The sequence below is a fragment of the Daucus carota genome, chromosome 1, assembly GCF_001625215.2.
Source record: "Daucus carota subsp. sativus chromosome 1, DH1 v3.0, whole genome shotgun sequence".
Taxonomy (NCBI): Eukaryota; Viridiplantae; Streptophyta; class Magnoliopsida; order Apiales; family Apiaceae; genus Daucus; species Daucus carota.
Window position 1 is genome coordinate 35,062,580 of NC_030381.2, and position 20,222 is coordinate 35,082,801.

Consider the following 20,222-nt stretch of genomic DNA (forward strand, 5'->3'; position numbering starts at 1 on the left):
TCTGAATATGCTAGATTTTGTTCTTATTAAGAGAAGTGTGAGAAATATTGAATCAAAAAAAATATTTTCCTTGATAAACTGAAAATTCATGAAAGAAAATTTAGAATAATGTTTTTGAGGAAAAGATATTTTATTTTCTAGACACCAAATAAGCGGGAAAAAATATTTAAGATTTCTTTCATTTTTCTCCACTCATTTGCTTAGTTTCGAAATGTGTTTTCTCAATATAGAAATATGCTACAATATTAAAAAAATCTAAAAGAAATTATGTGAAACAATTTTCAAACTCGTTCCGCCTGGTATAGTGGCACGGATTAGAAAGAGTCCATTTGACTGAGCTTATGGTTTATGATTTAACGTGATTTACGACTTAACGTAATTTATGTGATAAGCTGAGGGTTTAAAATGTTTATTTGGATAATTTTTGACTTATTAATGACTTATGAGTTATTAAAAATATAATAATAAAAATAAAAATAATTTATCAGTAACTTATGACTTGGGAGTAATTTTTATTAGAAAATTGTTCAAAAAAATTGAGTCACTAAAGAAAATACCTCAAACTAACTTCCGACTTTAAATCAGCTTCTGACTTATTTCTGATTTTAAGCTAACTTCTACAACTTATTACACAAACAGACAGTTTTCAATGTAAAGTCAGGAATGACTTCTGAGCCCGGATTTTTAACCCAGTCCAACAGGCTCAAAGTGAGAAACATAAACTCGGCTAACCGCTGCACAATGCTCATTTTTATTTTCTACAGTTGATCAAAGAATGGTAAAGACCAATGGGTCATCATGATTCGAGAAAATGCTAAGTGCTAAACTATAAGAGCATCTCCAACCGTACAAAACCTTTGGCTAAAAAATGAGTTGGTATTCCAAAATTAAAAAATATAACCAACGTCTTGAAAAAATAGCACTCCAACCACGTGAACCTGTTGTCTATAATTTTAGCCAACCCATTTGTCGAACCTCTACAGGTCTGTAAGAAATCTGTATGAAGATTGCACATTATTTATTACCATATTAAATCGATATATTCTATTTTAACAATCTAAAATATTAATAACATACTATTTTTAAATTATAGCCAACCAGTATAGCCAATACCATTGAAGCAAAATGTCTTACAGGTTCAGCAAATTTTACATAATGTCTTACAGATCCAATTTAGCCAACAATTATAGCCAACACCGTTGGAGATGCTCTAATAGTGTTAAATACTTAAATATTGAATATTTTCATTCCTTCCACAATTTTATTCCCGGAACTCAATCCCCCCAGCATGAATGCTCCATTTTCTATCATACACATTTTCTCTCCAAATCTCGTAATGGAAAATTTATACCCAATTATTTTTCCCAAGTCCTCCCTTCTCCCTCCTATTATTTTCTACTTTCACTTATTTCATTCATTCCAACCAAACACAACATTAATTCGTCTGAAATGAAATTTGTGCGTTGTAGGTAGACATTACTTTCAACTCTGAAGTAGAATCTCCTCCAGACGGTGAAAATGGATCTGTTTAATTCTAAGATTAAGTACCAAATTCAAATTCTGGTAAGGTATGATACCACAGGGAATAGTCAGAGCTATAGCTCGCAATACCACACTGACTTTATTAGGTTCAACATAATAATCAGATTTTCTAGTGTGTGCTAACTGCTAACAACCACTTTTTGTTGAGGTGAAGGGTTTTTATTGGCCAAAACCTCATTAATAATCATTGGCGCCCTGCAAATGCACAAAAAACATGACCAGTAAAAGGGCTCCATTCAACAAAAAGTGGTTGTTAGTGTGTGCCGAAAGACCCTTCAATAAACTTGTCACTCACATTTAGTTACAAGACCAAGTCTGTTTGAAATTTGTCAACCGAGAACATGTGTTTATGACCAATAACAAAGAGGGAAGCAAATGAGAATCGAGATGTACACAGCCCTCCTGATGACAAGAAGCACCAAAACACTTCATCCTCCAAACAATAATGATCAATAGATTCGGTCTTTCTTTCTTGCATTCATTTTTTTTTTCTTGCTAGTAAAGAGATAATTAACTTGTTAGATATAATTGATGATTACTAATGTTCTTAAAGTTTGTTTTAGAACAGGAATCATCAGAGTTTAATATGGAAGCTGATCAGAGTTTAGTAAAGTCTGACAGAGTTTGATAAAGTCTGACAGAGTTTGATAAAGTCTGATCAGAGTTTACATAGTCAAGACTCGACAGAGTTTACACGTGGAAAAAGCTCAGAAGCGGATATACTTCAAGGAAGGATAGAAGCGGAGGAGTGATTTGCTGACTATGGAAACTAAACAGAAAACTGGAGCAATCTTTGATTGATAGAATTCATAGCAGATTTATAGGATATCAAATCAGAGATTGATTTTGTAACTGTGTCTATATAAACACAGATTAGGGTTACTCTAGAAGAGTTGAGTTATCGAGTATATTTTACAGAACCCTAGCAGCTCTTAGTGATACATTATAAATCACTGAGAGAGTTTTTGTAACCATTCAAGCTTTGTGAATATAAGAGTTTACTGCTTTCAATCTCTTATATTGTCTTACTGTGTTACAGATTGTGATCACTATATCAGATTATATAGTGAATTTATAGGACCTAACAAGTGGTATCAGAGCCAGCTTTGTTAAGATTACTACAGTGAGATCTTAAACACAATCATGTCTGAAAAATCACAAGCTTCATCCTTTAGAGTTCCAATCCTTAAGGCATCTGAATATCCAGTCTGGAAAGAGAGAATGATAATATTCTTAGACTCTGTTGATCCAGAATATCTTGACAGGATCTTTGATGGACCACATATGCCCACCAAGCTCTCTGTTGGGCTTGCTGATGAACCTCAGAAGATGGTTCCAAAAGAAAAGAAAGATTATACCCCTGAGGACATCCTGTCAATTAGTAAAGACTCAAAGGTGAAACACCTTTTGCACAGTGCCCTTGACAATGCAATGTCTAATAGGGTAATTGGGTGCAAAACTGCTAAACAAATCTGGGATGCTCTGGAAACCAGATGTCAAGGAACTCAGGCCATTAAGAAAAACAGAAAAACAATCCTTACACAGGAGTATGAGCACTTTGACTCAAAATCTGGTGAGTCTCTGACAGATCTGTATGACAGATTTGTCAAACTGTTGAATGACTTATCTCTGGTGGACAAGGAATATGATCTTGAAGACTCAAATCTCAAATTCCTTCTGGCTCTTCCTGAAAAATGGGATTTGAAAGTCACCACAATAAGAGACAATCTTGATCTTGGAGAAATGTCTCTTGATGATGTTTATGGAAGACTGAAGACTCATGAACTTGAAATGGAGCAAAGGAGCAAACGTCATGGAGGAAAATCAAAGTCTGTTGCTCTGAAAGTTCAAGAAGAAGCTGCTAAGAGCAAAGGAAAAGCTCATGTCACAAAGTCTGACATTGAGTCATCAAACTCTGATGACTCAAACTCTGATGTTCCCTCAGACTCTGAAGAAAGTGATGATGAGATGATGCAGTTAGCAGCATTGATGGTGAAAAGCTTCAAGAAGTTGGCCTACAAAAAGTTCAACAAAGGCAAAAGTTTTTCAAGGAAAGACAGAAACTCTGACAGAGTTTATGACAAGAAGAACTTTAAGAAGAATGAGGGCAAAGAAGGAAAAGCTGGAAAAGCTGACAAGTATACCTGTTTCAACTGTGGTGAAAAGGGACACTTTGCATCTGAATGCAAGAAAGCCAAGAAGGAAAAAGAAAAGGCCTTTATCACCAAGAAAGGAAACTGGACAGATACTTCTGATTCAGAAGAAGAAGTCAATTATGCTCTGATGGCAAACACTGACAACAACTCTGAATCTCCTGCTAAGGTACCTCATTCTACTCTTGCCTTTGATACTGAAGATATAACTGAGTTAAGATTGTTTCTTAAAACTTTGCATACCAGCTTTAGAGATCAGACTTTAGAAAATGAAAGATTAAAATCTGAAACTCTAAGTGTAAAGAAAAGGAATGATTATCTAGAAAAAGAATTAGTTCAGATGTTGGAAGTTCAGAAAGAAAGAGATGATGCTGTCATTGTCAAAGATGAATTATTAAAGAGGTATGCATCTCTTCAATCAGAACTTGCTAAGGAAAGGGAAATTATTAAAACATGGACTAATTCAGGCAAAACTACTCAGGATATCTTAGGTAGTGGAAACTGGAAGAAGGGACTAGGTTACACTGATAACTCAGAAGCTGAGTCATCAAAAACAGAGTTTATTAAAACTCAAAAACCTAAGGTTAAACCTGTCAAATTTGTTGTTGAATCCTCTAAGTCTAAACAGAGTAGACCAAAATCAGAGATTAACAAAAATTTAAATTCTGATAAGCCCAAACAGGTTAATATAGGACTGATGACTCAGAAACAGCTTAAACACAAGCTTAAAGAAGTAAAGTCTGATGACAAAAACAAGGAGCCTAGGAAGAACAGAAATGGCAAGATTGGAATAGACAAGAGTAATAACTACATGCCTGTTCCAAATGCACCTAGGAAGACATGCCATAACTGTGGTAATACTAATCATCTTGCTAATTTTTGCAGGAAGAACAAGGACATTAACTCTTTACCTAAAAAGTCTGGAGTTAGAAAAAGCAGTATTAGATATAAACCACAAGATCCATGTTTTCATTGTGGTAGTTTATGGCATTCTATTTATACTTGCAAAGAATATCATAGTTTGTATTATGATTATTATCAATTGAAACCTTCTTTGAAGAAGTTTAATAAAAGCTCTGCAAGTACAAAATCTGTTTCTAGTACAAACTCTGTTGCAAAGTCTGTTAGCTCAAACTCTGATAATAATACCGCTGCAAAAGCTAACAAACTTAATAAGGCCAAGGGATCCAAGCAAGTCTGGGTCCTTAAAACTAACAATTAGTGGTCTTTGTGATTGCAGGGCAACAGGAAGAATATTCTAGTCTTGGACAGTGGATGTTCAGGACACATGACTGGAAATAAGTCCCTGCTGTCAGAGTTTGTGGAGAAGCCTGGCCCAAGTGTTTCTTATGGAGATGGCAACATAGGAAGGACTCTGGGATATGGCAACATCAATCTTGGAAATGTCATCATATCAAATGTAGCTCTTGTTCAAGGGCTAAAACACAATTTACTCTCTGTCAGTCAAATCTGTGACAGAGGATATCATGTTGATTTCTATGAAGAACACAGTGAGATAGTAAGCAAGTCAACAGGCAAAGTGGCAGTGATCGCTCACAGACATGGGAATATTTATGAAATCCACTTGCCTACAAACTCTGAAGGAAAAGCAATCTGCTTGTCTACAAGGATCTCTGCAGAAGAAAGTTGGAAGTGGCATAAGAAGCTCTCACACCTAAACTTCAACTCCATAAATGAGCTTATAAAGAAAAAGCTTGTGAGAGGACTCCCTGAATCACTACTTACATCTGATGGATTATGTGATTCATGTCAAAAGGCCAAGCAGAGAAAGACATCCTTCAAGAGTAAGACTGAATTCTCAATAAAGAAACCATATCATCTTCTACATGTTGATCTATTTGGACCAGTTAATGTACCATCTATTGCAAGGAAGAAATATGCTCTTGTCATTGTTGATGAGTATACCAGATACACTTGGGTATATTTTCTTCACTCTAAAGATGAAACAGCCTTGCATCTGATGGATCATGTGACACAACTGGACCATGGATCTGAAGACAAAGTGAAGATCATTAGAAGTGATAATGGAACTGAGTTCAGAAATTCAACAATGGAAGAGTTCTGCAAAGAAAGAGGTGTAGTGCAACAATTCTCTGCACCTGGTACACCACAGCAAAATGGTGTAGTTGAAAGGAAAAACAGGACTCTTATAGAAGCTGCCAGAACTATGCTTGATGAGGCTAAATTGCCTACTTATTTCTGGGCAGAAGCTGTTCAAACAGCCTGTTTCACTCAAAATGCAACCTTGATTAATAAGCATGGCAAGACCCCATATGAGATGGTGAAGAAAAAGAAGCCAAATCTGAAGTATTTTCATATATTTGGGTGCAAATGCTTTGTCTTGAAGACTCATCCAGAACAGCTTACCAAGTTTGATCTAAAAGCTGATGAAGGCATCTTTGTAGGTTATCCTCTGATAACAAAGGCCTTCAGAGTCTACAATCTAAGAACCAAGGTGATCATGGAATCCATACATGTGTCATTTGATGACAAGAAAATCATGGGCTTAACTGATATGGATGATCATGAAGAACTGCATTTTGAAAATGAAGAAATATTCTCTGATTCGATAAACTCTGATGAGCAGTCAAACTCTGACTGTGAAAAAGATACAGCAAACTCTGATGAAAATTTACAAGTTCATGATGATGGAGCACTTGCTGAGGGGGAGCATCAGAATGTTTCAGACTCTACCCAAGATTCCTCAGAGAATGCTGACTCAAACTCATCAGAGAATACTGATTCAAACTCTGATAGCACAAATACAGGGGGAGCTACAGAGAATAATCAACAGAATCAAGAGAGCATGGATCAAGGGGGAGGATCCAATGATGAAAATGGTCAACTTCCACATGCTAGGAAGTGGACAAAATCTCACACACCTGATTTAATAATTGGAAATCCAGAAGCAGGTGTGCAAACAAGGACAGCTACAGCAAATGAGTGTTTACATCATTGCTTTCTGTCTCAAACTGAACCAAAGAAAGTGGAGGAAGCTCTTCAAGATGCTGACTGGATTCAAGCCATGCAAGAGGAGCTAAATGAGTTTGAGAGAAACAAAGTATGGACCCTAGTACCAAGACCTAAAGACAGATCCATAGTTGGTACAAAATGGGTGTTCAGAAACAAAACTGACAGTGAGGGTGTCATTACAAGAAATAAAGCAAGGCTTGTGGCAAAAGGGTATTCACAACAGGAAGGTATTGATTATGATGAGACATTTGCTCCAGTTGCAAGATTGGAGGCAATCAGAATCTTTCTGGCCTATGCTGCTCACAAGAAATTCAAAGTATTTCAGATGGATGTCAAAAGTGCTTTTCTAAATGGGAAACTGGATGAAGAGGTATATGTTGAACAACCTCCAGGTTTTGTGGATCCAAAACATCCAGACTATGTCTACAGGTTGGACAAAGCACTTTATGGACTAAAGCAGGCTCCAAGGGCATGGTATGAAACTCTAGCTCAATTTCTTCTTGAAAGTGGATTTACTAGAGGTACCATAGATAAAACTCTGTTTTATTTGAATCATGGCAATGATCTGCTTTTAGTTCAAATCTATGTTGATGACATTATTTTTGGCTCCACTAATGCTAAACTCTGTCAAAGATTTGCCAAGCTCATGCAGTCTAGGTACCAAATGAGCATGATGGGGGAACTCAGTTATTTTCTGGGTTTACAAGTTGAACAGACTGAAGCTGGGATTTTTATAAATCAAGCCAAGTATACCAGAAATCTTTTAAAGAAATTTGGTATGCAAGACAGTTCTGCTGCAACTACTCCTATGGCAACAGCAACAAAACTAGACAAAGATACTGGTGCATCAGTGGATATCACAAACTATAGAGGAATGATTGGATCATTGCTTTATCTGACTGCAAGTAGACCAGACATTATGTATGCCACATGTCTATGTGCAAGATTTCAGGCAGATCCAAGAGAACCTCATCTGATTGCAGTAAAGAGGATATTCAGATATCTCAAGGGAACCACATCATTGGGACTATGGTACCCTAGAGAATCAGATTTTAGTCTTATTGGATACTCTGATGCAGATTTTGCAGGTTGCAAAATTGACAGGAAAAGCACAAGTGGGAGTTGTCAATTTCTGGGTGGAAGACTAGTTTCTTGGTACAGTAAGAAGCAGAAGTCCATCTCAACATCAACAGCAGAATCAGAGTATATTGCTGCAGGCAGCTGTTGTGCTCAAATTCTTTGGATGAAGAATCAACTGTTGGACTATGGGTTATCCTTCTCTAAAATTCCTATTTATTGTGATAACCAAAGTGCTATTGCTATGACAGGAAATCCAGTTCAACATTCTCTGACAAAGCACATCAATATAAGATATCATTTTATAAGGGAGCATGTGGAGGAAGGAACCATTGAACTTCACTTTGTTCCTACTGAACAGCAGCTAGCAGACATTTTCACCAAGCCATTAAGTGAAGCAACTTTTACTAGGCTGGTGAATGAGCTAGGAATGATATCAGGAACTGAGTAAACATATTGGTTAGATCTTTAAAATTTAACTTGTCAAATTTACCATATGTATTACTCACACATCTGCCATGATATACTCTGATTGATAAAATCTGATGACATTCTCTGATAATATACTCTGTTTGCTTTACTCTGATAACATTCTCTGATAATATTCTCTGATGCTTCTACAACTCTGAATCTTGATAAGTGATCTCATTTTTTTTATCTTCTCTGAGACAAAACACCTATGAAGATACCATGAAGCATGTTCTGAATGAGTAATCATGAATCTCAACTAAGTTCCTTAATCCTGATCTCAATTTTGTGCTACACTAGTTCACACTATGCATGCTGATATCATTGAGACTCTACTACTTCACATATCTTAATTATAAGTGAGACTGATTAATTTAAATTTTCTCTCATATACTAGACAGTGATTATAAACTCTGATGTTTTTATTACCTGAGACAAAACCCCCTGAAAAATAAGCATGGTACTCCTTTGAGATCTTAGATGTTAATATGACAGTGACTGGGAAGAACCAAACATTTGCTGGTATTAAGTAATTGCTAAGATTTTATAATCTATGGTGACCAGTCACAATCTCTGATTACTGGAGAAATACTAATGCAATAGTATATTTAAAGGTCGTGCCTCACTCACACTGAGAAGCGTCCTGATAAAAAAAAAAAAAAAAAAAAAAAAAAAAAAAAAAAAAAAAAAAGGGGGTAGATTATTGATTATCTTCAGAGTATGTCCTAGTCTAAGTTTTGAGAGTTTGAATAAATTATTCAAAGTCTACCTTATAATTACGAAATTGTGAAATTTTTATATTCTCTGATTTAACATGACCACACACATTTCACAAGCACATTATTGAGCTATGGATTTCAGAACAAACTCTGATTTATTGATGAATATTCTGAAAATTATGTCTTTATTCTGAGGTTCGCAGAAATTTAATTTCTTTGTCTTAAATCTCAGAGTTTAAAAATTCGAGAGATTTAATCTTGATTTTTTTTTCTCAAATATTCAGAGAATGTGAAGAGAATGTGTTTCAAACGGATGTATTATTAGTGGGTTTACATGCAAAACATTTTAATAGGAGAACGTGTAATCAGCATTTATTACTGCGCATGTTTTACTGCAATCATGATTACTACTCTCGTTTCTCCATCCCACTAACACTCATCTACCAGTTACATTTTGACAGGTGTCTGATTGAACAAAAAGCCCATGCGTGCTCAGTTCAACAAAATCTGAAGAGTTTTTCAGATCAGATTTTATTGCTTATTATTCACCTTCTAAACAAAACTCTTACACTCTGTTCTCTGAAATTCAAATCTTCGTCTACACATTTCCTCAAACATCTTCTTTTCATAATCTCTGTTCTAATGGCCACTACAGCTTTTATCTTGGCAGGTGTTGAATTCGTTCCTAATAACTATGCAGCCATCCTTGACACTGCTGAAGCCCCAAGGGATTATCATCCCTTTCAGCGATTCTTGGCACAAAGTGTCATCGGTACCGCTCTCACCGCTCCTGCAAGACTTTCAGGAAGCCAAATCATCAGCTTTTGGAAGACGGGTGCATATGACAATGGTGGTGCAGATGGATCACCATCAATTGTGTTTTCCTATGACGGGGAGGAGTATGCAGTTACTCCAGCAACAGTTCGTCAGGCACTTAACTTGCCAGAACATTCTGCGTACATTACCAATGGAGATGCAAATCTCAGATCAATGATGCTTGAATTGGGGTACTACGAATCTCTGGATAAACTGGGTCAGTTGAAGCGTCCATGGCTCAATAAGGAGTGGAGTTTTTTCTTTGATTGCGTTACCAGAGCTTTCCAGAAGAAATCTACAAACTGGGATGCTATTCCAATGGACATGCTACAAATCGGGTATTCTCTGATCTATTCTACTGCTTTTGATTTTGGTAGATTAGTTCTTAGAAATATTGGTGAAAGAATGCTTGAGAACAGGAATGTTATATATTTCTCAAGATTTTGCCAATTGTTGTTTAATGCCACTGTTGGAGAAGTGGATTTTGATGCTGCAGATGAGATCAAACCTTTTAAACTTCATAAAAGGGCTTTTAAGGATCTCATATCTAAAGATGAGAAGAGACCAGTTCTCAGGCCTCTGCAAATCCCAGCTCCTTTCAGAGCAAGGCTGAACCTTCCTCAGGCACCACAACAACAGCCTCAACAACCTCAACCACAACATCCAACCTCTCCCACAATCACCAGAAAACAAAGATCATCAACTACAAAACCATCCAAATCTACAAAGTCTGATGACCAACCCTCTACAACCAAAACCAGAACCTCTGTTGATACACAAGTTCTAAAGACAAAGTCTAATAAACCAGCAAACTCTGATGCTGCAAACTCTGATAATGTCCACAATGAAGCTGCTTCTCCTCCAAAGCAGAAGAAAAGAAGAAGACTTGTTGCAGCATATGAATATGATGATCTAGAAACTGCACAAGTTGCAAACTCTGAACCTACTCCTACAACAGTCTCTGAACCTGTTCAAGTCAGTCCTCAAAAGCCAGCTCGATTCAAAAGAAGGGCTAACAAGCCTGCAAGAGCAAAAGTTCCAATTACTGAAATCACAGATTTCACAGTTGAGGAAGAACAAACACCATCAACTCCAGTAGCTGAAAATTCTCAAGCTCTGATGGTGCTTCCTATCACAGCTGTTCCTTTGCAATCTCCTACAGCATCTTCTACTTCATCTGAGGTAGATGAAGAAATTGTTTGCAAGGAACCTACCACAACTGAAGCTGGAGCAAATATGGCTGATCTTCATACTCCAGCATCTGATCATGGACCTTCTACTCAAATTCCTACTTCTCCAATGAAAATTCCAGAAGGTGCCATAGTTCATGATACAGCTCCAGACAACTACAGGTCTGATGTAGTTGATGAATCTGACAGGGTAGCTATGGAAGCTCTACAATCTCTTGCTCAGACTGGTGAAGAGACTATCAAATCACAGTCTGAAGCTAAAGGAAAATCTGCTCAAGACAGTGTGGAGAAAGTTGCTGATCCTGTTCCTGATGCTGACAAAGCAAACTCTGAGGCTGATACTGAGGATGATGATAGTTCCTCTGAAAATGATGGAAATGATGGAGTTCCTTTGACTCAACAAAAGTGGGAGTCTACTAGCCAGTATACTGCCAGGCTACAAACTCTGACCACAGACTCTGAGCCACTTCCCAGGGATCTTCAAGTTGATCCTCCAAATGAAGTATGGGATAAACTCTGGTTGAGTCACCAGCATTCCTTGGAAACACCTAAAGCTGAAGAGTTCTTATCTATGGCAGAACAGAAAATTACAAACTCTGATGTTATGTCAAGCCTCAAGGGCACAATTCTATATCTGAAGACATTTCATCCTGCTCATGCCCAGACATCTAAATCAATAGATGGTCTAAGAACAGAGGTGGCAAAAGTCAAGGAGACAAATGAACTGGAAAAGAAGAGGACCATCAATCCTATGAAAGAGAATGTACAGAAGCTGGTAACTGCTAATGAATCTCTGGACAAACGGATGACCATGATTGAATCAAATCAAGAAAAGATGTCCAAACAGCTTGAAGCCATACAAACTTCACTTTCTCTGATCACATCCATATTGATTCCTGATGAGGATGATGTCAAAAAGGGGGAGAGAGTAGCTCAAGTCAAATGCAAGTCTACTACTCAAACTCTGAAGAGGAAGAAGAAGGATGATGATGATGATATTGATGATTTCACCAAGCACAAGAGATTTCAAGCAGGGACTGGTGGAAGAGTTTCAAACTCTGACAGTAAGAAACAATCTAAGCAAAGCACAAAGTCTGGTCCAACTCACAACATCACATCTGGATCTAATCAAAGACCAGTGACTGGATCAGACAAACCCATGACTGATGAAGAGCTTGCTAGATTGGTTTTTGAACAAGAAAATCCAGAAGCAAATTTGGATTTGGAGTTGATTGCTGCAGAGGAAGCTGAGCTGAAAAAGGAACATATTGAAGCCATAAACTCTGGAAAGATCCAAAAGCCTGCAAAGTCAACTACCAAGCCAAAAGAAAAAGGAATACTGATCAAGGAATCTACTGTTGCTGATCAGAGTTTACCAGTCAAAAAGGTATACTCTGAAGATGAATACACCTCCAAGGGTAAAAGCAAAGTAGATGAAAATCTGGAGAAAGGCTGGGAAAAGAAGAAGCCTACAACCTCTGACAAGGATCAAGTTGTGAAGGAAAAGAAAACAGAAGCTGCAATCTCTGAAAAAGCTCATGTTGCAGAACCTCAAAAAGAAAGATTGACCTCTGACACAGCTCAAGTCAATAAGGAAGCAAAGAAAGACACAGTCTCTGACAAAGCTCAAGCTGTGTTCAAACCAACAACTACTCCACTGGCTGGATTTGCAAAGCCTACTCTGATGACTGAAATAAGTTTTGAAAAAGGCTCAATTAAACCATTTTCTCATCAAAAGGCAGGAAGAGATAAAGGAGGGCTGGGATCCAAGTATGAAAAATTTGATCAGAGTATAGGATCAAGACCAGATGACCCCTCATCTCTCTGTGCTCCCAAGATTGGAGTATTGCAAGACAGAATGGACAAACTTGATTCAGTCCAGTTGGTAAAAAATGACAGAGGAGATAATATCCTTATCTACTTCATGTCTGATGGAACAGTGTTTAGAGTACTTGAAGCAGATCTATATGCTAAACACTGGGAAGAATTGAGATATGTATCATACATATTTCAAGTAAAGAACAAGTCAGGACAACACATCTCCAACCTGCTAAAAGATCAAATCAGAAGAAAGATGGGGATTACAGGAAACAAAAATGCTGGACTTTTCATTCCTAAATACCTCAATCATAAAGGACAGCTGGTGGAGATGAAGAAAAATTCAGCAAAGATTGAAACAATAGGTGGAATCAGAACTCTTGCATTTAATGAAGAGTCTGATAAAGCTTACAATATCAGGCTGGATAGGGACTTGAAGAAGAATAAGATCTATGATCTCAGAGCTGCAATTTATCAAACTGGAGTTTCAGATCCAGAGCTGAGAGAGATCAAGAGACAAATGATTACAGTGCTTGAAGAAGCTGAGAAAGAACTCCTCAGAGAGTATCTAAAGACAGCAAATGGAATCTATGCAGCTAAGGAGTAAAGTATCTGTAAGTTTTAAAAGTTTTCTGTTATATAGTTAAACTCTGTTGCATTTGACTTAAATGTTTTGACATCATCAATTATCTGTTAACTTGCACATAACTTATTCATGCACAAGTTGGGGGAGATTGTTAGATATAATTGATGATTACTAATGTTCTTAAAGTTTGTTTTAGAACAGGAATCATCAGAGTTTAATATGGAAGCTGATCAGAGTTTAGTAAAGTCTGACAGAGTTTGATAAAGTCTGACAGAGTTTGATAAAGTCTGATCAGAGTTTACATAGTCAAGACTCGACAGAGTTTACACGTGGAAAAAGCTCAGAAGCGGATATACTTCAAGGAAGGATAGAAGCGGAGGAGTGATTTGCTGACTATGGAAACTAAACAGAAAACTGGAGCAATCTTTGATTGATAGAATTCATAGCAGATTTATAGGATATCAAATCAGAGATTGATTTTGTAACTGTGTCTATATAAACACAGATTAGGGTTACTCTAGAAGAGTTGAGTTATCGAGTATATTTTACAGAACCCTAGCAGCTCTTAGTGATACATTATAAATCACTGAGAGAGTTTTTGTAACCATTCAAGCTTTGTGAATATAAGAGTTTACTGCTTTCAATCTCTTATATTGTCTTACTGTGTTACAGATTGTGATCACTATATCAGATTATATAGTGAATTTATAGGACCTAACATAACTGATAAAGACACTAGAATGAGGACACACAAGGGAGAAAAGGGATTATCATATACAACTGTCGACAAACTTCTCATGATTCAAAAAATAAATACTGTATGAGAAGAAAAAAATAACGAACTACACAAAAATAACTCAATAAATTACCTCTGCCAGCATTTCTTTGATTTCTACAGCATTGCGTCCCAAACTCCAGTAGAGGTATGTGAAAAGTTGATACAAATGTACTTCATATTTTACACCATCCGTTCCAGAAAATAGTCTCATTCTAACTTTAAAATGTAAATGACAGTATTTCTACTTTCAAAAGTGGCATGAGTTCCATTTATTTTGATCAAGTATTATAGTCGCTGAGTTTTCCATGTAAGTCCAACTAATCAAATCATTTTCTAAAGTTTGTATTGCCGTCAATCGACTTTTAGAAGTCAAATGAGACTTTTGTGGAACGGACAGAGTACATCTATCTCTATTGTCTGGCCCGGGAAGAATTTTACTGTCACCTGACTTTTAGAAGTCAAATCAGACTTTCTGTGATACGCACAGAGTGATATCTCTCTATTGTCTGGTCCGAGAAGAATGTCTAGTTCTCTGAGAATCCTTCTTTGATGGTTTAGATTTCTTTGGGGCTCCAACAGCAGCAGGATCCTGCAATGGGCCGGACCAAGTTTGCATGGGTGCTTTTGCATATGAGAAATTCATGGAACTAAATGGAACATCAGGAGGATCAAACGCTGGATCTATGTTGTGTGAAGAACCCAGTGGATAACCAAGTGTTGCATCCTGGTGAGGTGGAGGAAATTTCTCACTCTTGCTCTTTGCGTTTGCATGTGTGATCAGGCGTCGCCTCTGTATCAGGGAAGATAACAGTCTAGTTATTACTACCAAGTAGTCAAAATTAAAAGAATTTTACCACACATGAAAAACATTAAAATAAACATTATGACTGAAAAATGCATGAAATTTCTAAGCTGTACGTAGTGAAGTAGGAACGAGGGGGAGCATAGTGTTCTTTAAGGATTGACCAACATATTGCATTCAAAGAAGTGTCTAAACTCGTGAAATGACATTAATATAGAGTTACTAGAGAAAAAGCTTATCTGGCACGTACATCAAGATTTGCTTGCAGCTCGGCATTAGCTTCTGGAGCAGGGATTGCTCTTGGTGCTCTATCACGGGTACGAGTTTTCTTTACACCATCAGCATTGGACTTCCCAGTAGCTCTTAGTCTAAAATTAAAAGTCACAATTAAAGCGGTAGAGTGGATTAACAAACAATACATATACAAACTTAATATTCGGTATCTACTTAAATAGAGCTTCCCATCCCCCAAATAATGTGAGCCTCAAAAAAAACTTTTTGCATAATGCCTATAGATGACATATCTATACATGATTTTTTTTTTGGTTATGTATAAAATCTTTCAAATTAAATTTCTATTCAAGTCAATGAACACGAAAAGTATCATGTACATGTACCTCTTTTACACCACTTATAAAGTCATGAAGAAAGTCAAATGCTCACATAGGGTAGGGAGTAAAAGATTAAAGATACGATGATAAAAGATTAGCCTTGGAGGTTTACAAAGATTCATATATAAGAATATATAACTAGAAATATACAGTTTAATCTGTCCAGTTATTCCATATTTACAATAACAAGGACTAGAAACAAAACATTTCCCAAATATGAGGGGAAAAGTGTGGATATGAGCATAGGAGCATCTTGATTGATATACACACCTTCTAGCTTCTTCATCCCTCAATTTTGCGTCCATTTCTTTGCTGGGAGGATATTTCGGAAGGCTTGAAGGTTCACAAGCATAAGGCTGGGTGGCAAAAAACTGAAAGACGAAGAGAAGATATTCATAGAGGAAAAATAATTTAAGCCTCTCTGACAAAGATGTCATGGCTGACAAAATAATATAAGCCTCTCCGACAAAGATCTCAAACAAGTTTGCAGGCATGATGAAATGAACTGATGCAAATATAGAGCATCTCTTTTCATAGGTTTATACAATTTTTAGGCATTGGCTTATACAAATCACATATAGATATCAACTTGACAAACTGAACAGAGTACTCATCATATTATTTAGAGAAAAAGATAATATACAATAATTTCAAATTCAGCTTTTATGTAATGGTCTATACAAGTCATCACATGTGGCTATCTTCTTGACAAACTGGATAGAGTACTCAGCAAGCGCCTTTACTCAGGAGGCACTCTCAATGAGTTACTAAGTTCTTGCTATATAATGCGTAACTCAGATTTTACAACAATCCCAAATTTCACTAACTCTATTTAACTTGTCAGGTGTTAATCTCAAAGACAGAAGTTCTAATGTTCCATAGAAGATTCAAAAAGTTACAGTATTATGTTGATCCAGCTTATTTTTCTTGTTGAAGATCCTTTGTAACAAACGCAAGGAGGATACTGTAACATTCCCAGGACTGATGATATAAGATTAAAGCATAATTAGCAATTGCTAAAAAAATTAAATAATGTGCTCGAAAGTCCAATTTAGTCAACCCTCATCTGAGGGATATAGTTCCTAGTGACCTCAACACAAGATAAGAAATATCTATATACTGAATCACAAGAGAACAAATCACATTCTGAAATTACAAAAGACTTTTGGTTGCAGATGCATGAAAAGTCATGTTCTTATTGGGACTTGATCTTTAGACACAGCAAATTTACGCACGAAAAGTTAAGGATCAATCTCGAGTTAGGAAATAAAGGCTAACCTCACTCCTCAAAGCAGATGTTGCAGTTAGGCGCTCAGCTGGGTCAATTGCAAGCAAAGTCTCAATCAATGGTAATGATGAAGCTGGAAAATCTTTGAATGTATCAGCTATGCATCGTTTGTATGACTGCTGGGGCCTAAATATGGTTGCATGAGGTAATTTCGATTTTTTCCAATATTCTTCAGAAGGGGAACCACATAACTTGAAAATCTTGTGTAGCTGCTCCACCTTTATAGTAAAAAACAAATATTATTGCCAACAGATATTGTATTTGTTAATAATCAACTATTATACTGTATATATCACTATCATTAACTCACTTTTGCATATACAGAAAAAAGCACTGTAACTTGTACTGTGTAAGAAAGTTCTGGAATATGTCCAATTCACAAATAAATTGCAGCAAAACATTGGGATACAAATAAAATGATGAAAAAAAATGCTCAAAGCAAGAAAGATATTTACTAAAAAAAATTCTATAGTCTGATTATACAAGCTATATTTTGTAGCAGGCGTAATTGCCTACTGTGGGAATTAATATAAACATACACAAACATAGCTTGCCATATACAGAATCTTTACGGCAATAAACAGGATATTCACATTCTTTAGGAATCTCAAAAAATCTGTATCTAAACACAGGGTATCAATTTAATTTACTAGTATGTACATCACTTTATTATCATTATGCTAAAAGCCTCAGTTGATAGCACATAATCAAAACAGGTCAGTAATTAGACTTCATTACAACAAACTCAGTTCAAGTGGAAGCATTATAAATAGACGCGGCAATTATTTTACTACAAGACATGACATAAAATTTTGTGTTTGGGTTTATATTTTGGGTACATGACATAGAAGTACATGAACCTGATTTAGTGTCGTGCTTGGGTTTATCCCTTGGATACGTGACGCAATCTATATAAATATATAAACAAATATTTCAAATATATATAATATTTATATAACATATTTTAAATATATGTATATTTAATATGTAATTCTGTACAACACCTATCTTGTAAACATAATAACAATTTGTAATGAATATGCAACATAGTATTTTCTAAAATTTCGCATCTTTTTCGTGTTTGATCCTCTGTCATTTCATTTAGTGTCATGGTACATGAAAATTTTCGTGTTGTGTTCGTGTCTGGACTTTGAGTACAAGACTTGCCTTCGTGTCATTTTCGTATCAGGCCCCTAAGTACAAGACATGAATGAATTGCCAGATCTAATTATAAATCACCGGCAGTAATAAGACGAGAATAGAGACGTAAGCTTTGGAGTACCTCTGTCCGGCCAGGCATTATAGGTTTCCCAGCCAACAATTCAGCCAAAATGCAACCGGCACTCCATAGGTCCACACCTACACCATAATCAGTGGCCCCGAGAAGAAGCTCAGGGGGTCGATACCATAAAGTAACAACCCGACTAGTCATTGGTTGCTTGTGCTTAGGGTCAAAGAAGGAAGCCAAACCAAAATCAGCAATCTTAAGTGTCCCAGAATTGTCAAGAAGAAGATTTGAACCCTTAATATCTCGATGCAACACATGACGATTGTGACAGTGCTCAAGACCTGACAATAGTTGATGCATGTAACACTTGACCTACCACATCAATCAGACATAAACTAAGAACAATCAAAATTAAGAAAAATACCCAACTGTAGAAAAGGCCAACTTTTTCTATTAGAACTTTGAAGAACTGGCAAAAAAAACAACAAATGAAATCCAACCTGTGGCTCTGTAAACTTGATTGTAGGGCTAGCAGCTAGTCCAGCCAAATCATGCTCCATATATTCAAACACAAGGTACAGACTACATGACATTCTTGATGTTACCAGGCCTTCCAGTTTTATGACATTTGGATGATCTAGACGGCGCAAAATCAAAATCTCTCTAGCCATAAATTTTACACTCTCAGGCTCCAAATTATCAAATCGAACCTTCTTCAGTGCAACAATTTTTCCTGTTACTGTATCCCTAGCTTTGTACACATTACTATATGTTCCTTGCCCAATCTAATCAGAAAGAAGACCATATAAAACAAATCATAAAATCACTAAACAACTGAAAAGATAAAAAAACAAAATCACAACCACTAATTACCTTATCAATTTTTTCAAAAGTATCTGCTCTACGAGGCGTCCAACCATTAATTGCCTCGCCTGCAACTGCTGAAAGCCACGACGGCCACCCCGCAGCCACTTGCTCACCATGCACATTCTTCAAAGGATTACTTAACCTTGGATTCGGTTTCCGTCTCCTCTCACCGCGACTCCCTTCTTTCTGCTCCTTCTGATCTCCACCATTCTGAATCTTACCTAAACCTTCCCTTTTCTCACCCTTCTCCACAACAACTTTCTCTCTCCTCCCAGACGCAATCGACAAATCACCCTCTCCCCCACCATCCCTTCCCCTTTCAGCTACAACCCCAGAACTAGTCGGCCTCGAAGACGATACATCTCTCCCAAACACACACCCCATTTCTCAAAACCCCAAACTTCACCTCTCATTTCTCATCACATTCTACACAAATCACCACCATCCACAATCCTAACCAATCCAAATCACAAAAAAAAAACACAATAAATAACAAAAAAATCCCTTTTTACTTAAATAAACCAAATGGGGTTTAATTAATACACCAAATACACCCTAATTCAAGAACCCTAGCTTTCTTGCCCACCAAAGCAGAGGCAACAATGATTAGTATTAACTCCAGCCCCCACAACTCATAATGGTCACATAAATAAATAAAGCAAGAAAAAGAAACTAAAGCAGCAACACAGTCCATTAAAACAAGCTTTAATAATTATTTAAAAATGCATAACATAGATCAGATATAAAAAAGTTGCAAACTTGAGGTTGAATTAACAAAAGAAACTGAGAACTTACTAGTTTGAATAATGGGTTTTGTCTGAAAATGTGGAGTAAGAAAGATGTAAACTTGATCTGTAATTCTTGGTTTTTTCTGTAGTAGTTCAACACACACACACTCTCTCTCTGTGTGTAAAGCTATACAGAGAAATGTTAGTACTAGAGTCTTGTCTTGTGAAGTTGTATTGTATATTTGTATGTATAGAAGCTATAGATACAGGGCCAGGGTGATAAATAATGAAAGCACTCATAATAAATAATAAATAGATAAAGAGTCTGATAGCCGCAACTCCATCTGTGATCTGTCCTTTTTGTCCCTGGAGTCTGGTACCCGAATATTATAATAATCTCGTCAAATTGAATAATTTTGTCGAATATTTTTTATTTATTGAATAAAAATGAGATTTTTTATAATTATTATGAATAAATTATTTTGATAAATGAATATATGTTTTTGAAAATGTTGACAGTAATATTCTGATAAATTGGAGGTATGTGGAATGGGTTT

The 20,222-nt window shown here is 36.4% G+C and overlaps 1 protein-coding gene across 1 annotated transcript; it reads right to left on the reverse strand.

The window, feature by feature from the left end:
* Window positions 1-14,104: 14,104 nt before the first annotated feature.
* On the reverse strand, window positions 14,105-19,915 carry LOC108225756 (probable serine/threonine-protein kinase At1g54610). Its single transcript, XM_017400706.2, has 8 exons — window positions 19,733-19,915; window positions 18,944-19,390; window positions 18,571-18,855; window positions 18,125-18,442; window positions 16,833-17,060; window positions 15,825-15,925; window positions 15,194-15,311; window positions 14,105-14,931 (listed from the first exon to the last, which is right to left on the reverse strand). The coding sequence occupies exons 2-8, from the start codon at window positions 19,319-19,321 to the stop codon at window positions 14,641-14,643; spliced, it is 1,719 nt and encodes a 572-aa protein (XP_017256195.1). The 5' UTR covers window positions 19,322-19,390; window positions 19,733-19,915; the 3' UTR covers window positions 14,105-14,640.
* Window positions 19,916-20,222: the final 307 nt, after the last annotated feature.

What these genes read in the sequence shown, in the direction of transcription:
- LOC108225756 (XM_017400706.2), bottom strand. Translation starts at nt 19,321, where the DNA reads ATGGGGTGTGTGTTTGGGAGAGATGTATCGTCTTCGAGGCCGACTAGT. An exon ending in CTTTTGAAAAAATTGATAAG is followed by an intron (nt 18,856 to 18,943) that starts GTAATTAGTGGT and finishes CTTTCTGATTAG; the next exon opens with ATTGGGCAAGGAACATATAG. An exon ending in AGGGATGAAGAAGCTAGAAG is followed by an intron (nt 15,312 to 15,824) that starts GTGTGTATATCA and finishes TTTTAATTTTAG; the next exon opens with ACTAAGAGCTACTGGGAAGT.